The following is a 19610-nucleotide window of genomic DNA, read 5'->3' on the forward strand; positions in this document are numbered from 1 at the left end:
GGAGCGGGGGGAGTGGGTGCGCGGACATTTCGTGCGCGGACGAGAAGTGAGGAGCAGGGAGAAGAGCGGAGCAGGGAGAGAGGAGAGAGGAGAGGGGAGCGGTGCGCGGAGATTCCGTGCCCGGAGAAGTGAGGAGCAGGGGGAAGAGCGGAACGGGCAGCGGGGAGAGGAGCAGGAAAGGGGTGCAGAGAAGGTTGCGCGGAGATTCAGTGTGAATGAACTAGCTACAACACGCAGCAGCAAGCGGACTCTTTCTTTGCATTGAAAATTACGTTTTCAGACATAGGATATCGCTTTCGTGTCCTGAAAAACGTTTGACTAGCTCTTGGAAATAAAGTACGTTTTCATAATAAGCAGAAGTGACCTGTCCAGGAGTAATTTGGCGACCAGTGCGTCAGTCTTTAGACCCTTCGTCTGCTTCAGTTGCGCCATCGCTGGAATGAATCTATAAGAATCACCTTAGTTTGGCTTCGCTGCTTTTCCCCTTGTCTTCTTCTTTCAGCGACCTCAAAAACAGACTTTCTTTTGCGGCTAACTGCTCCTGGATTCTTGTCTGCCATTGCAACAAACTTTGTGCTAACTGCGAGGAAGATATAGGTCAAAAAAAGCCGCTAAGAACTGTTGCGTTGGTGGAGTAAACAGCGTCTGTGCGTCTTGCGTCTGTGGACTGCGTGACAGGCGTACGTAAACCACGTACCGGCGGTGCGCAGGCAAGTCAGTTACGCTAGAAACGTAGGGAGATTGATTGACAGCCTGTCAGCTAACAGATAACGAGGCAGTGTCATTATCTATTGGCAAATGTTTAGCCCCACCACGTCCAGAGTTGATGAATTTTTATTCTCTTTTTTTTGGTCATCATAATTACAAGGCTACTGCATCTCTATAATGCTATCATTGACTATTTGAAACCAAAAAAAATCCTCCATACAACCTTTAAGTCTAACTTAAGTAACAAAGCTTTTAACAGTGTAGTGCTTTGAGTTAGCTTCACACCCCTAAAATCAGCTGCAAAGTATCAATATAACAATACAGAAATAGAAACAAACACATTTAAATCAATGAAGTTATTTGTGATGAAGTTCAGTTGTATAACATGAAAAGTCAGATATAACTCAAAACTGGTATTTGAAGAGTTCTTAGTTGCAGTAAGTCATATAGACCCTGTCAGGATGCCCTCAGCCCTCTCCAGAAATACTACATGTGTCTCAGATCAGCTCCGAGCGGTAAGAAGACACACCACTAATCCAGCTTCAAACCTCAACTTTACTGACTGACAGCAGAGTTACAGTTCAGGGGGTGGGCTACTATTTGACTTCAAAGTTAATAGGCTACTGCTCTACTTAAAGGAGCCATATTATACTGTTTTATGATCTGTGTTATAATGTTGTTTGCTCATCAAAAACATACCTGGAGTTGTGCTTTGTTTCATTCACACATGTTTAACACACAAACCCTACATTTTTAGGCTGAGTTCTTCTCTCAAACTGAAAACACTCCGTTCCACCTTGTGATGTCATGTGCTAATACAAGTGCTTCACTGTGTTTTTAAACTCCATAACCCTTCACTAGAATCATATGGATCATTGCAGCCCTAGAATTGCCATTTCTACTGAACAAATGATGAAGGTAGTTGTTAACCTTAAAACTACTCGTTCATGACATCACAAGGTGGAACAGAGCATTTTGAGCTTTGTAGATGTACGCAGACTAATAATAAATGGTTACTCAAACATGTATAAATGAAACAAAACACTACTCCAGGTATGTTTTTGATGAGGCAACAGCATTATAACATGGCTAAAAATGGCTAAAAGCTCACAAGAGTCATTTTTGTGTAATATAGGGCCTTTGAAAGTTGTATTTGTTTGATACTAGAAACTCCCAGGGTTGATATTGGACCAGGGCAGAGGTGAGAGTCACTGTGGTATCAGATACATTAGCGTGAGATGAGGGCCTGGGGCAGCAGCAGTGACATGACAGATCCATGTTCTGATAAAGGACTTTGAGCTGACCTTGTGTGGTCGCTCTGTCATTTGGCCAGACAGAGTGCTGCACATCTTTATAGATCACAAGCTTTGTATTAACTCTCACTGAAGGATTGGCCACTCATACAGTCCACTTTGTTCAAACTTAGCCCAAAGTCACTTTTACCGACAAAGGGCCACCCTTGGCACAGTTTTGCACAGTTTTGCACATTAATGTTACTATTCATTTCAACTAATTCTTAATACTATAGGTCAGGCATGTCCAAACTACGGCCTGTGGGCCAAATGCGGCCCTCAGGCTTCCAGGTGACTCGGCCCAAATTACCTTACATCAATTAAAAATTATTTTTTTACTGCAAGTTTTTTGAAAATATACTTTGATAAAATTAATATTGAATATTTAGCATGTGGTTTTGAGGATCTTAGCATGAATAAAGACTGATAGCTCATTCTAATGTGTTTAAACATGCACATATTTCAATTATTCACTGTACCAGTTTATTGCCCTCGATCAGCCCTCTGCTTGGTCTGTGTTTAGATATGTGTCCATTGATGAAAAAAGTTTGGACACCCCGGTCATTGAGTATTTAAAGGTCCTATATTACACAAAACAGACAAATGTTTTTACTTCAACAAATACATACCTGGAGTTGAGTTTTGGTTCATTCACACATGTTTGAGTAACCCTTTATTATTAGTCTGTCTATAAGCTCAAAATGCTCTCTTCCACCTTGTGATGTCAGTAGTTTATAAGTTAATAGCTCCTTTAACGTGAAATTATCCAAATGATCCTAATGTAGGTGTATGGAGTTTAAAAACACAGGGGAGCACCTTTTGTTACCACATGACATCACAAGGTGAAAGAGAGTGTATTCGGTTTGACAGAAGAACTCAGCCTCCAAGTATGTTTGTGATGGGGAAACATTATAACAGAGATCAGAAAATAAAACAGCCTAATATGAGCCCTTTAAAGTTTTTCCTTCTTTACACAATTTATCAACAAGTTTCTGACCAAGATCTGAAGAAGGACACTCGGCCAATCCATTGCAGCTCCCAAATATAGATCAAATTCAGATTTTTCACATTAAAGAATAAAAGTACCATAAATTCATCTAATAACTCAATGCCTGGATAAATAAAGAGGTCATCTGATTTGGGCATGTACAGAAGAGAGAAAGTGACTATACCCTTGTACTTCCCAGATTATTATGCACACACAGAGGAGCTGCTGAGCGATGAGTACAAGAGAGAATAAAAGAACACTATGAATCTCTGAACGTCATAAAATATTGATCCATGCAAAAGCTTTTTGCTCAAAGTCAAAAATATTAGTGACAGCACACCTTTCGAGATAGAGATAAGCACCTTTATCACATACACTTAGTGCTTTCAAACTGATGTCATTGTAATGTAGACACATGAGAGGATCAGATATGGATAAACATAAGATTGGGACTATGATGATTTGTTTATTAAATACACTGTCACGGTCAAGGACAGATGCTAAAAGTAAAAGTTAACCTGGCATGCATCTCAGAGGGGGAGAATCAACGCTCAGCCAAGACGCATTTATCAACAGTTTGGCAGGAAGCCGATATCATGCTCAAGCACATTCATATTGCATCAAAATTTTTCAATTTAATTTGGCATCAGTAATAACATATTTTCTCTGGCAAGGATTAAGAAGAGCCGACTGCCAAAACAAAAAGTAGCAATTAGAAAAGTCTGTCTCATGAGAGAGAGACAGATTCAAATATTCAAACAGTCCTAGACAAATTACAGCAAATGTAAAATCTTTAGTTTGGTGATGGGGAAAATCAACAAGGGTTAACTGTGGGTAACTGAAATCATTACTGAATTCATAACACATTTGAGCTGTTTTATTATTCTCTCTCATCTCAGACCGACCACAGAGAATGACCAATAAATTCCTTATAGAAGTCAAGAGCAGGGAAATCTCAGCAGTTAATTTATTTTACAATGGTCCCCTTATTTTGCATGCTGAGACTAGATCAGATGTGCTGTATTCAAGACTGCTGTCCACAGTGTTGACTGTATTAGTCTGTAATTGGGACATGATTCAAAGGCTGTCCACAAAAGGTTACAGACAAGCCATACTTTGTCTGCTTAGAGAGCTGATCACTGCTGACACATTCAATCCAAAGAAGGGGTGGGACTAGACAGTGAATTGGTCACTGTGTGGAATATTTTTTGTAACTTTACAATAGATCCTCTGGTTGAAAGATGTTCTTCAGATATCTTAATTTGTTTTTTTATTCAACACAATGAAACTCCAGATCACATGACCATAGCAGTTTGAAACATCCATTTTCAGACTGTGCATTTCTTGAACAAACAACACACTGCAGAGAAAAAAAAAACTGAATATTTGTTATTTTAAAAAATATAAAATATGAAGTATTTTCTGATAAAATAGTCCACAGATTGGCAGTTGAAGGTTTTCCGCATAAACTGTGTGGCCAAACTTCCTTGTCAAAGCCTAATCTCATCAGATCTCAGAAGCTAAGCAGGGCTAGGCCTGGTTAGTACTTGGATGGGAGACCTGTGGGATAACATACAAAACTTTAAAGTGACTTTGAGCATCTGGAATAAGAATAATGTATTAGCATTAAAGTATTGTAAAGTAATACTGAAAAGCTTTTCATTCTGTCATATTTCCCTACATCAATTTCTACATTTTAGCACTTGCATCATTCACAGTGTTTTCATACATAAATGTACCTTTCCAAGTACCAGTAAGTGCAGAGTTGCTGAGTTCTCTTGGCCAGGTAGATAATGGGGCCAAAGTGGTGTATTGAATAATAGTCTGTGTCAGAAAAATAACTTTCAAAAAACTTTTTTTTTTTTTTTTTTTTTAACAGTACTGCCAGTATTATATTTATTATATTTATTTTATGAAATCTACATGAATCACTATCAGAAGGTTCCAGTACTCCCTTCCCTCCTTCATTCTCTGCTCTGTGGTCCACTCATACACTTCAATACTTCACCCACCCCTAAGAACAGGTTGTGTTTGCCATGCACTGTGCTTCAGACATGAGAAGAGAGGGCATCCGTGCAAGATTAAAAACACAGATAAAAGAGGAATGAGGTTGAAAATGAGTGAAGAGATATAATAAAATACCTCAACTGTGAAAACCTGTTGCGAGTAATAATGGTGTGGTGGCACATCACTAACAGGTGAGACAGAGACTAGCATGAGAGCATGTGTATGGACATGGTTCTATCAGGTATAGAAGGAAGGCATCCTGTGAGGAAAGAGATTACTTCTGAATCATAAGAGTGGAATACAGCAGCAATCTCCGACAACACACAAAAATAGTCATATCATCACTACTATACTTCTTCACTTCTTCTCTGTAAAGTGACAAGGACAGGTAGACTTTATGAAAACTAACAGAAGCTCTCAGTCTCTTGTTGGTCAATATGAACTGAAAAGAAATGGAATATCTAATAATGTTACATTGCTTACATAGAGCTAGGGCTAGGCCTGTCACAATAACAAATTTTCAAGCCTGATGTATTTCTACACCAATATATTGCAGTAGATGATAATATTGAAATTACTTTATGCCACTGACAGAAAGCAGGGTAATCCCAGTAAAGCAATTTTTAAATATACAGTATCTTAAAAGAAGTGAGCTGCAAGAAATAAATGACGGAATGACTCGATAATTAGCCATAGCAATTATTTATTCTATCCTCTACAGCTCAAATCCTACTGTAATACATAAAAATAGCTAAAATGTACCCACTATTGCAAAGATAAAGTACTCACAATAAATAGTGAGCCCCAAAATACACTGTTCCAGCTTTCATATACTGAACAATACAACAATATAGTAAATATCGTGACCAGGGCTAGAAAAGGCTGTGTAATTAATGAAAATAATGTATCACCATTATTAAACTATCACAATAATTATATTTTAAATTACACTATAGAACTTTCAATGGGCACACATGTGATTCTGTGAGGTTCTCTGAGTGAAAAGGTTACATTAAGTTGAAGCTTTTTGCGAGAACAGACTCTCACTTTCATCAGTTCTCTCAGTTTTAAGCACACTGATGCATTGGCTAAACTCTAGTCATTCACTTAAAATCATGTTGCCACCAGTAGATAATACACCATTTGCATTGAAACAATATTAAATATATTTTGGTTTAAAATAAAGTTGAGCTTTTTCCATTCTCCCCCCGTATAGATTTCCCAAAGAGGTTTGTTCCTGTGTTTCTTCTTATTTCTTGAGCTCTCCAGATCTCTGGGGGAGCCTTTCTTCTTTTAGCCGCTCTGTTCGTATATGGCCCGGGCCTTTTTGGTGTCACTCGGTGTCTCCTGCTTATTAAAGTGAACCTTCCTCTGTGCTGTGCATCCCTTATTTCTGGATTTTTAAGCACTTCATAACAATTACTTTGCTCTGTGTCATCAGCACTCAGTTTAAGTAAGTGAGGTCTGCTTTAACAGTCTTGTTAAAAAATGCAAATTGGTTATTCTTCCTTATCACAGCTGTGGCTAAGTTAGATGTCAAAATATTTCCTGAGCTACAGATGGTTTCCCTGACAGCACTGAAGAGCTACAACATTCTGTTTCAACATTAGGCCTTCATCACTAAAGATGGATGTTTAGTGGAAATTAGCTGCAGTAATGCGCCTGAGTTACAGCCATTACTGTGATTGACTTAGAATAACCTTGAAATTGTTTGTCTCTTTCTCGATTTCTTATAGAATGTATACAACACTGCATAATTAAATGCAATACCAGTACATAAGTAGAATATATGTACAATAAGATAACTATAGATGTTAACTGTTTGGGGGCAGGTTTCAAACTAAAAGAGAGGAACTGTCCGCCGTGCTGAAAAATAAAATTGTTATTCCATTAACCATCTGGTCCTGCATTTATATGTGACTTTTACAATATATTGTGCTTTTCTTTTCTTACCAAAATTATGAAAATGATGAAATGAACAAATAAAAATGTACAAATGGTATCACAATAGATCTTGTTCTAAAGCATATTGATTATATTTCTCTATAGGCATTTAGTCATGCTGAATAAACACTATAACATATATACTTCTTTTTCAACTATTCACCTAAACTTAAACATGAAAACAATACAATCACCACTGTATTGATGTACAGTTGTACATAAATCAGGTGACAATGCAGCCCATTGTATTTCTGTCTTCCTAACAAGGACTGGTGTCTCTGTCCACCCACCAGCTCCTTGCACACCTCTCCTCTCTGAGCACCTCACTGGCCTCATTTCCTCCGCTAGCCCACCTGTCTCTTGGCTCCCCCCAATATGAGCCTTCCCTTGCCTCCCCGTGACAGCGCGCACCATGTCCTATATATGCACTAAGTGGAGAGGTGGGTGGATGTTTGCCACTGAATCGACAAATGATAGCCGGAAAGATGACAGGGAGAGAGGGATTTTAAGAGGAACGCACCACAAGTAGAAGTTATTTCCGAATGTTAGAGATGGGATGAGGAGCGGGTTTAGGCGGGAATGAATTGGGCACATTTGATTGGATGACGGTCATATGGACAGCTAGGAAAGGCAAGAGGATCAAGAGAGCAGCGAAGAAGGCAAGAGGAGAAGGTGCCGGGAACATTTCTTCTGACAGGTACAAGTTTAGTCGCGAGGTAGAGACGAGACAGTAAGGAAGAGAGGAAGGATGTGGATGGGTGGCAGATAAATTGCTATTCTGACAACATAGGGACTTTTCCAACAAATCCGCAAGATTACAGGGCCTTTTCTTGTGAAGTTTAAAGGGGCAGACCTGGGTAGTATTTCCAACATTTTAAGTGCAAGAGGATTTTTAGGGCCACCAGGAGAGCGAGATAGGGAAAGTCAGTGGGATTGAGAAAGCAAGAAGAAAATGTGAGATCTCCCAGCGGCTTGAAGCGCTAAATTATTGAGGAAAACGTGCGTAGGAGTTGGAGATGGATTCACCAGTGCTGATCCCGTCTCGCTGTCAGAAAGTTTTGTTGGACATGAGTGACACGTGCAGCTGATTTCTGTTTGTTTGTTGTTTGCGGTTTGGGCCACAAGGGGGAAGAGAGCATGTGAGTAGAGTGGAAAGGAATGAATGATAAAAAAATGAAATTAAAATGAGATAGGATTTAGTGACTTGCAAATCAATGTAAGTGTGAGAACTTGCTATTTCAGTGGTAGTTTCCAGGGAAATCAACAAGTTGAAATATATTCTGGCAAGTTTAAATAAAGAAACTGAATAGATCAAATAGTTTTAACATTTGGACAGTATGCCCATAGACTAAAATTCTAAAAAAGATATATATAACTTATAACTATTGTACTTTTAATGCATACTGTATTTAGACCTGCCACAATAACACATTTGGAAGTATGATGTATTTCCAAAGAGAAACATCATACATACAATCATGATAAACTATAACACTGAAACTACTTTATCCCACTAACACCATGACAATAAAGCAGGATATCCCAGTAAACTTTTTTTTTAAATAGACAGTTTCATTTAAATTCAAATAAATCACAAACTGACTGTGATTTAGTCAACTCTATCCTGCTGAAATATTATTGTGTTACAACTAAAATAACAAAAATCTCTGCAATATTGCATGGAGAATGTATATTGTTTCTTCTGTACTTTATATATGACAATAAACCAAAGAGTCAATATGAATTACAAACAATCAATTAAATTAACAGTAATAGACAAACACTGTACATCCATCATGTTCTCACCACTGTTCACAACTGTCCTGTCATGAATAAGTTACACACCAAATGTTCCCTCCGCCCTCACACACACGCACAACTCCCTTCCACACATGCAGTGACAAAGCCCACATTCTCTCGAGGCGACCAGCCAAATCATATGCAGGTAAAACACATCTACCTAATGGTGCCATATTACCATCTCCACTGAATTAAAGTGTGCCACCTGCTCTGTGATAATGTCTGACAGCACTACAGTGAGCAGTGAAGTCAGCCTGGCAGATTAGTCCTCCCACGGGACCCGTACATTGTATTTGATAGCGGCAAAACATCTCATATAAGCTGGGATATGGGCAACAACCAACTGAAAACATGTAAAAAAAAATGTGTGAGCATAAAGGGGCTGATTAAAAGGGCGTTATGTCTATAATTTAAGTGTATATATATATATATATATATATATATATATATATATATATATATATATATATATATAGGCAGTTTACTATTTTGAGCTTAATACAGTTGCATAATTTAAGGCCTTTAATGCATTTGGATACTTTCAACTGCAAAATATGCTGAATCATTATTTAAAAAATGTATTACAGTGTCACATAATTTTGGTGACTTACAGGGCAGTCACAATAATTACTATATATACTTATGGTTCAATAAATGATCGATGGATCAATAATTTTTGTGGGACAGTATTTATCATGGGTACTTTTGAAATGTTTCAGTATCCCATTTATTTACTGCATCTTACATTTTTAAAGGTACAATATGTAACTTGAAGTGGCACATCACCTGCTTGATTCCGTATACTAGAAAGTTAAAACTGCATTCTCGATGGTCTCCAAGAAATTTTATGCCATACTGTGGAATATTATAGCCAAAGAATAACATTTCCATGGAAATAAGCAGGAGGAGGCCCTCCTCATATAAGCTGAGATGGTGGGGATGCAAGCCCACACAGAGATTGTTGTTTCAGTGCAACAAAATAAAAAGGCCAAACATAAGCAACTAAAAAAATTTAAAATATATATATGCTTTTATTTTAAGCTATTTTTTTGGCCAAAAAGTTACATACTGCGGCTTTAATAATACTGTACATTTAGACCTTTGGTCTAAATGCTTTAGGGTTATTGTGCATGAATTAGTTTCTATATTATCGTATATATATATTTTCTTCAGTAATATATATCACAGTTGAAAGTATTTATATCTTGACAGGCCTAGTGAGTAATGGAGTTGTCCACTGTCACTCCTATGTATGTAGGCATTTGTTTAACACTGACTAAAGCTCCCCACTGCACAGAGAGGAGTGTGGGAGAGAGTGAGGTAATAACCTCAGAGTTCAGTAGAAGGTGAGTGTACAAGAACACTGCACGGTGAGGCTGTGTGGGCTCCTGCATGTGAAGATGTAATTAACATGAACAGAACAGCACTTTTTCACCAGTAAAAGACTCAAATGCAGTAAGAGGCTCAGGTTGTGAAAGGCAGCATGAATTTGGCTGTGACACATCACCAGGATGCTTGGTGCAAAGTGCAGATGAGTGGAAAAAAAGAAAACACTAGGATATTGCTGCTTCAACATAAATGTAAAATGAATATAAATGAGTAATGGAAAAACAAAAGTGTAACAAATCATAAGGGGCTGGACTGTTAGTCATAAAATGCTAAAATGTATGAGTAATGCAGTAGCATATTGGAATGCTTAGTGTTGACTTAAGTTAGGCTAATGATTTATTAAATTTGGACTTGATTGATTAATTTTTTAATATTGGTTTAATGACTAACTAATCCACCTGTAAGGGCACGCACAGACACAGAGAACCTATTTCATAATAATCCAGGCTTAGTGCAGTTTAAAAATTGAGGATAACCTTATGGTCTGTCCGGCTGTTGTGATGTTGTGATTATTCCACATTATTAGACCACACACTTTCTGATTACTCAACACTAAGTTGCTGCTCCAATCACAGCCTCTCTTTTGTTCCTTGTCGTATTCACAAGATATTTCATTCACAAATGAGTATAGATCTGGTTCTCTTTACCTGTTGCCAGTGCCCATTTTGCCCTGTGAGTGTAATAGCTGAACTTTGAGTATTAAATCTGAACTCCTGTGAACATGTTATCGTTTAGCCCTAAGAAGCAGACCCACTGTAAACCCTGGTCAACACATCTCTACAGACACAGGCCTATGCCTCCACAGCTGACCCACAGGTTAATAGAATTGTTACCAGCCTGTAACATCCAGCCTTTGTACAAGAAGAACGAGAATTTGAACCACAAGAGGTGCAGACGCAAAGGAAGGCAAAGCAGCCATTAGAGGACAGACTGCACTGAATAATCGTTCTTAGAAACAGTTCTGCCTCTCAGTGTGACCCCGTGATAAAAAATATTGCTCTTAGTATAACAAAATGAGCCAGGTTAACTCATATTATACACAATAATTAAAACCCATTACAAACCAACAAAGGGGCACTCAACAGGCTAAGATCAAATTCTGTTTAAATTAAACATTATAATTGTGATTTGTTAGCGTAGGTATTTTTCAAATACACCTTTTTACTCTATATACTCTACTATATACTAATATTCCACTGATCCGGGCTTGGAACTGTCACTAAAAGCAGTGATATCATGAAGTACAATCAGAAGCTCCAGCTACAATAATTACTATATCAACTTATCAATTAAAATATATGATCTCTAGAACAATATATTTTGGGACTCAATATTTAACATGTGTACAGTTTCTTTGTATTGTGATTTAGTTTTTTTTTTTTTTTGTTTTCTAGCTATATGATAAGATTTAAGGCATAAAAGACTCATTACAGATGCAAAGTAAGTATTAAAGTGATACATTCTGCAATTAATTTATTGTAGCTCATGATTTTTTAACAATATTGTATATTTAGAATGTTTTATTATGGTATACATCTGGGCTTGTATTTTTGTGTCAGTGGCATACATTAGTTTGAATATTATCATTTCTTATATATATTTACTTCAGCAATATATTGTATTTCAAAACGTGTTATCGTGACAGGCCTAGCTCCAAAAGCCATAGCCTAGTTCATTATGTTTAAACGGCTGTTCAGTGTTTCATTAATGATGTGCAATCCAAAATCCCATCTAATACCCAGCTTTGTGAAGATTTCATATGTTATTAAACTAATACTCGATTCTTAATCAAGGTCAATTGCTCAATTAATAGTGACATTGATTGGAGTTTAAACAGCTCAAATGGAGGACATGAAATCTGTGTAAGAAATAGCCAAAGACCATGGGCTGCAATTATGTGTAGAAATGGTGCTGCTTCAAACACATTAAAATGCTTCAGTAGTGTGTGAAGATTACTTATAAAGAACAACAAATAGTATTAAAACCTAATGCTGCAAACTTAAGTAGTGTCCTGTAAGTTCAAAAGTACTGCTATCAATCACTTTTACTACACATCACAGTCAGAAGTAAGAAATATTTTTGAATAAAGGTTTCTTTTATATATGCGTAAAAGTTATAAACCAAGTCAAAGTATCTAGTTCCTTCCACTTTTGCTTTGACCTGTGCATAGGTGTACTTGAGGATAAAAAACAATGTTGTGTGGTGTGTGGGCAGAGCTGTAACTGTCCATCTGTGGGAGGCAGAGCACTATCAAACACATCTCAGATTAATGCTCCAGTCTCTTCCTATCACCATCTCTCTCCTCTCTCCCTCTTCCTCTCCTCGTTGCCCCAGAGCCACCCATAAATTATAAATGCTTATTAGAAAAGGGCAATATTCAGCATCCAAAATAAACTCTGCGGCAGAAAGACATAAAAGAGACAAACAAAAAAGTGCTGACATGAATTGAGGGGAGAGTTAAAGTCACTGGGGATCTTACTGTATAGTGGCCAGGGTCGGTAAACCTGGAAATGTCGTATTTCTAGGTCAGTGCCTTTCAACCTGGCAACCGGCTAATGCAGCGAGATGGCTTCAAGCATTAATAAGATGTTCAGTGTTGGCTGTTGGGCGTTCGTTTCTACAATAACACTGAATTCCCAGGCTCACATTCCTCCTAAGGCGTCATCTTCAAAGTTATGTTAAGTTTAAGTGCAATTAAGGCATATTACTTCTTCACTTTTGAAATCTCATGAACTACTTTGTTGCATAGCCAGTGGTAATGGCAAAACTCTCTCAGATAAGACAAAATTGACCAATTGAAACTATATTGACTATGAATGTTTATTTATTCAAGACAAGATGCTTAATGTGTTTTTTGTTCACTTTTTTCCTCTAAAATTAAAGGTGCACTATGTAACTTTTTGGATGAGGGTCCATCACCTTCTTGTTTCTATGGACAAGTCATTGCTCTGCTTAGAATGCTCCACAATATGACATTAAACAGATGTACCTTACACTTATTACAAGTGGTTTTATTGCTTGAAAGTACATAGAAAAACAGGCATTCTGAGAGTGAGCAGAGTCGTCTCTCCACAGATTTGAACTGTAACTTGGTCTGGTTTGGTCTCCATGAAGACAGGAAGGTTTAATAACATACCGTGAAACATTCGAGACAAAGAAATAACATTTCCATGAAGAAAAGCATGGTTAGCAAAATAAGTAAGCAGATTAGCAAAATAAGTAAGTAAAACAGCTACATAGTGCACCTTTAACCAATGAATTGATACTATGGGAGCAGTTATCAAAGCTTGAAATAACATCTTAGAATTTAACAAATCACGTTAAAAGAAAACAGAAATAAAGTATGCCGATAAATACAATGCGATTAGGCCTGGCACAATAATTATTATATTGACTTATTGTTCAATATATAACAGCTGGAACAATATATTTTGGGACTCAAAATTTATCATGTGTACATTTTCTTTATAAAAGTGGGGAGATCTGGGGTATTTTTGTTGGAATACAATAAGATTTGAGCTGTTAAGAGTTGAATAAATAACTTCTATGGCTAATTATTGGTTCAGTCAGCTATTTATTTGTTGCAGCTTGTTCTTTTTAATGATACTGTTACTACATAAAATGGTTTATTGTGATTATCTTTTATTATTGTTATTTTGTCAGTTCAATACCATCATTTATTACAGTATATCTCTGTAGCAATATATCACGCTTCAACATTTGTTATCGTGACAGGCTTAGATGACATGGTAAGAGAATATCTTCAAGAGGTATAAAACACTGTTAAGTACAAGCATTGATTCTGGTACTTTAGATTCCCTGTTAACAAGCCAGTAATGTAGCATCATATTGCAGACTGATGCCGTCTACAGTAGCAGCTAATGGTGTGGTGTGACTTTGTGTGCGATCAATAATTTGGTGTCCCTGTGAACTGTGTTGCTTGGCAGAGTGTGATACAGCACCAAAAAAGAAGTTGAAGAGACACTTTTCTGGTACAACTTGTTTGTATTGACGTTGCAACTGTCAAATCCTTCAGCAGATAAGTCATATCCTCTGAGGCTGCCGGTTTCATCACAGTCATATTACAAGAATAACTGTTCAGCCTGTATAAATTGAGAGAATTACAACAGCAAGGGCATCGACGGTCAAAAGCGATGCCATTCTAAAAATAATAATAATAATGATAATTCTAAAAATAAGCTGAGCATGGCATTTCAGGTCAAATACTATGTGTTTACAGTCTGATAGAGCCTTGATATTGTAATATAACTCATTTTTATATTTCAGTCACCCCACGTAAGGAATTATTGTATTTTTGAGCAATAGAAACACTCGTAATGAATGAATGCTGATGGATATGTTTAATGTCATTCCATGGAACAACTCCATGGAGACAAGCAGGTAGTGGACCCTCCACCAGAGCAGTTGCACAGTGCATCTTCAAAAGCATATTAAAATACTCAACTCAGGGACCCTAAACATGCATATTTGACCATTAATTAACAGGTGTTTGTATGTATAGAATGCATCAGTCATGTGTTTTTTTTTTATTTTGAAAGGCAGCAAGACTCATTATACACCATTTATTCTCACCATAATTCGCTCAATACTTTTCACAGTATCTGAAAAGAACTTAGGGCTACACAGTGAGGACATATACTCCATTGATACTGATGTTCATGGTGGAAACACTGACCACTTTCTGTGCACCCTCTCATTTGCTTTAAAATGAACATTAAAAAGCAATAGTTATCAAAGGGCTATCAAAGGGTTATCTATCAAGAAAACTTGTTATCTTTCCATCTGCTTTTGAGGCTAATTTGTCGACCATCCATTCTCTGTTACTGACACGAGATGCTAGCTTTTTGACAAGCTATCAAAACTCACACAGGCACAATCGATAGCTCGGCGCTGCAAGAGGAACAGTGACGGATCTACAAGTCCCTGCTGAGCCAGCAAACTGTTGCGGTGGGAAGAAAAGTGAGGCGGCCACGCAAACACTTCCCACATGCCAACAAACAAGCACGCTCACAGCATTCAACTCCCTCTCTCACACACACACACATGCAATTTTCACATTAACACTCTCCCTCACACACACACAAGAGAGCTAACACCTGCACATGGCGTCCTGGGCAAACATACACACACAGTTTTCAAATAGACCCGGGGGCGGCCACAGTAAATGAAGCTCACAGACATAAAGCGCTGACATCAATCAAGCAACACTCGCAAAGCTCTGGCTCCCGATGGACACCAAGTCGCATCTGCCTCTCCTGTAAGTGCTAAACAAGTTTAAAAAAATGAAAAAAGGGGTTTACACTTGTTTACACAGCCAGAATAAGTAGTTTCTTTTCCCCATGATGTGCATATGTGTTTACCAGAATGGCAGAACATTGTAAAGCATTTTGTTGTTCGCGAATAGCCCCTCTGATTGGCGCTGATTTGCCGACATAAAAGAGTTGCTCCACAGGTACGCACAGCTGAGCACTACTTTTACAGGCATCGCAGGGGAAATGTGGATCTAACATACTCACAAAGAGCTGGGACTCCCTCGGCAGTGACTAAAAGCCAACTTTGCTCAAGACGACACTGCAGGAGGATTTTCTAGCTTAATAAACTCCAGGACTACACCACAGCCATGCAAAATCTGATGAGAATTTGTGACAGAGCCCAAGAGGCAAACATGCATAAATCCTAAACTATAATTAGCATATTACTGTATTTTAATCAGAAAAGAATATGAGCTTCATACACTGATTATATAGTAATAACCAGCAAGACAACTAATCAAGCTTACATTCATTCACTATGGGTCATTTAGATTCACTAATTGCTATATTAATAAAATACTTACATCTCTTTGGTACAGTGAAATGGAGCTGAGCAATTTGCTAAGAATCATATTTATAATCTTTTTTTTATATATATTCTATTTTATACTGAAAAACAGTACAATAGAAATGGTAGATAACAATGCAGATTTCTTCCTCTTAAGTCTGAACTCTGCTCCAGACCCCATGATTTTATTGGCAGAGGACTGGCTAGTTTTCCTTATAGAGAAAGCAAATCCTGAGAACACAATTGACTGTAAGCATTGTCAAGTACAAATATACTTTAAATTCTTTTTAGTAGCCACTCACTCATGGATGTCTGTTGGATCGTGTATATACAAACGCTTTCTAAAACTGACAACTGATATCAAAAAAGTGTTTAAAAATTACTACAATTCCCGTAATGCATTTTCAAATTGCCTCGTGAGAAAACATAATTGTTGTTGGTGTGGTGTCTGGAATTCTTCATTCAAGGTCTGTGAGCCTCATAGCCCTTTTTAAGATTTTTTGCATAGAGGTGATTAGGTTCAGAGGGCCCACATTCCATGAACTGAGACATAATGTATAGGAACATCTGGAAATGTTGAATGGAATGTCTTTGGACAATAGTGATCAGGTTGTGAAAGAGTATGTTCTATAAAAAACTATAAAACCAGAGAATATCTTATTTACCGGCACAGGTCATCCTGACTTCATCACAAACGTGTGAGGACAGTCCCTAACGTAAAATAAAGATGATCCCAGATAAGCTATGTCATGCTATAAAAACATGTAAAGCCTGTTTTATTGTGTGGCTATGTTTGACGCATAAAAGTGATGCGTGTGCTCATTCATATCACACTGTGTACCCCCTGACCTTATCCAGCGCTGTCGCAGAGTACAGAGCCACCTCTTTGTCAAAATAAAACCCGAAATAGAAGTGAAAGATGAACCAGAAAGTATCAATGTAAGAATCCACTCAAAAGCACAGATACATAATATAATACATAATCAATGGCGGCAGATGGAGTTACCAGCTGATTAGTACATGAGAGATATACTGAGCGAATGGGATTGTGTGATGTGAGTGTGGGTCCTTGGCATTGCTTATGACAAGAAGCACTCCACTACCACTAAACAGAGCCTGTTTTCTAAGGCTGCCACATGGTTTTAACCGTCAAAATCACAGGATCAGAGCTGACAGATCATTTTGTGAGTTTACCTAGCCCCGAGGGACAGTGCGCAAATTTGGCCAGACGCTTTTATCCGATAGAAAGGAGACCACAACACAGCGGTAAGTATGGGAGTCTTCAGAGGACACAACTAAATGGTCCTAAAACTTACGTACTGAGTATTTTTAAACATTGTAGAGAAAAATGCAACATGCAGTGGGCATACAAAGTAATAATAGTAGTATAATATTGGTTGGTAAAGTGATGTCATAACATTTGTAGTGTTTATAGTCTAATAGTTCTAATACAAATGTTATTATTGTAGAAACAGTAGTAGATAAAATTCTAGGGAAAAAACACCCTGATTTCGTATTAATGGACAGAAAGGTTTCAAATGTAGTGATGTGAACACTGTCTTCCTACCGTGGACCACTCCTGGACAAATGCGGGATTACACCAGTTTCTTGTTTCATATTGTTTGGTATTTTTTCCTTTACGTGACAATTAATAAAATACTTACATTTTAACTGAGTTTTCAAGTAATTTTACCTCTGGTTCTGTATTGCAATTATTCTCATTTCAAACTTTTTAATGCACCAAAATGGTACTGTCTGTGAAATGTCTTCTGAATCCTGACTATGACTTTGTTTTTGTCTCCTTTTCCCTGTGCGTTCATTATTCTGCCATGAAGATTTATATCAACCTGAGAGTGGAATAGAATTAGATTTACACTAGGTGGGTTCCCCTTCGCTGTATTTCTGGATGTTTTCCAGCTGCCTTGTGTGACTTTCGAAGAATTAATACCTCCCTTTCAAGTTAATTTGCTGTCGATCCTCCCGGAAGCTATTCTCATACTATTTTAAATGCCAGTCTTATTAGCATGTGGCAGTGGAACTCATATGTTCAGTAAGAAGCTTTTTAATGAAGGCTACGGGCTAATAATTGAACAAATTAACACTGAAGCCCCATCAGGTAGCCCGCGCTTTGATGTGGAGTGCTATTAGAGGTCCATTAGTAAATATGAAATTCTTACCATAAACTCCTTGGGCCCAGGCATGTGAGCAAATGCAGCAAAATAACAAAATCCAGAAAATGTCCATGTTCAGCTCAGTTGCATCATAACCTAAGAGACGGCACAAACAGAAATCAACTTAGTATACTGTTTGGAATGGTGTTTTCTGTGTCACTAGATTACAACATTTTAAGCTTTGACAATAATATTACAAAGCAATTTATTCTGGGCACGCAGCCTACTGTATATCCTCATTCAACCCAAAGGGCAGGTAATTCAATCACAAATCTGATGTGTGCTTCAGATTGACAGGACTGGACTATCTGTGGCAAAGTTAGCATTGGTTTTGTGAATTAGGAAAAAGTGAGTGGGGAGTGAGGAGCAAGAACAGGCTAAAACACACAGATTACACGTGTATTTGTGGAGGATTATAAGGAGCAAAAGAGATGATCACTCGAGACCAACACCACATACACAAAAATCAATAACGTTGAAATACATCTTTATAATTGATGTGAACTTGTTATCTTCTGAGAATTATCTTGGTAAAAGTGAAGCAGCTTTATAATAGAGGTTCTGGTTTTACTTCTTTGTCCTCCAAAGTCTCATTTGCCTTTTGACTCATTTCCCTACTGCCCATGATCTTTGACATAGAACTTTGTACAGACTTTCAAAGTTACAAAATTGTGCATCGTCAATTAGTTTGGTAATGCAAAGAAAGATGTAATGAAGAACTTTAATTCGCCTATATCATGTTAAATTTATTTATTTTTTATTTTTTTCCCAACAAATATCTTTTTCATCAAGTTTGTTTGGTTTGTGCAAACTTTTTCCTAATCCATAGGGTTTTTTGAGGAAAGGTGTGCACCTCTATAATGTAAAGTCCAGAATGCGCACGAGGATGGCGCCAAAAATGGACATTGGGGGACAGGTTTATATTCCGTACCTTGCTCCCGTGTCCGGTCCTCTGGTCAGTGCAGCGCCGAGCCGTGCGCACTCCTCTGGGTTTTTCTAGCACGATTTCTCCGCTCTCCTCCGAGCCTCACCGTCACAGCGGGAATTAAAACAAAAGTTATAAATCCCCTTTAGATCCCGAACAAACTCTCCTGTGTACGCTGAAAATGTAAGAGTTTGTGATGCTCCGAAGCCGCTCAACGCATGTCCATTATGGTGAACTTTTTCTCTTACGCGCGAAGAGCACTATTTTCTTTCTTTTTTTTTTCTCTCAGATATAAAACCACTGAAAACTCAAAACAGAACGATCCTGGTCCCTTCAGTGGATGTAAACTCTTTGTTGTCTCTTTATTCTCAGCCTCGGACCGGAATCAGAGCTCTATAGTGGAACCCCAGCGTTAACACAATCATGTGCTCTGAAAACGAGCCTCCCCTTTTCCTCCGCTCGTTCAATCAGCGCTGTGTCTGTGGACTCCGAGTGATTGTGGCCAAGTGGAATATGTGCGCAGACTGAAAACGACCGCCCCTGTC

The 19610-nt window shown here is 37.9% G+C and overlaps 1 protein-coding gene across 1 annotated transcript in view; it reads right to left on the reverse strand.

Annotated features, from left to right (window-relative positions):
- LOC110175377 (MAM domain-containing glycosylphosphatidylinositol anchor protein 1) overlaps positions 1-19125 on the reverse strand; it is a 137402-nt gene extending 118277 nt beyond the window's left edge. Inside the window, exons 1-2 of the mRNA XM_055154973.1 lie at positions 19072-19125; positions 18147-18236 (exon numbers count right to left, since the gene is read on the reverse strand). Coding sequence (XP_055010948.1) covers positions 18147-18213 — 67 coding nt within the window. The 5' untranslated portion in view covers positions 18214-18236; positions 19072-19125. The remainder of the gene's footprint in view (positions 1-18146; positions 18237-19071) is intronic.
- Positions 19126-19610: the final 485 nt, after the last annotated feature.

The sequence above is a fragment of the Boleophthalmus pectinirostris genome, unplaced genomic scaffold (assembly GCF_026225935.1).
Source record: "Boleophthalmus pectinirostris isolate CB_2022bp ecotype Guang Dong unplaced genomic scaffold, ASM2622593v1 HiC_scaffold_19, whole genome shotgun sequence".
Taxonomy (NCBI): domain Eukaryota; kingdom Metazoa; phylum Chordata; class Actinopteri; order Gobiiformes; family Gobiidae; genus Boleophthalmus; species Boleophthalmus pectinirostris.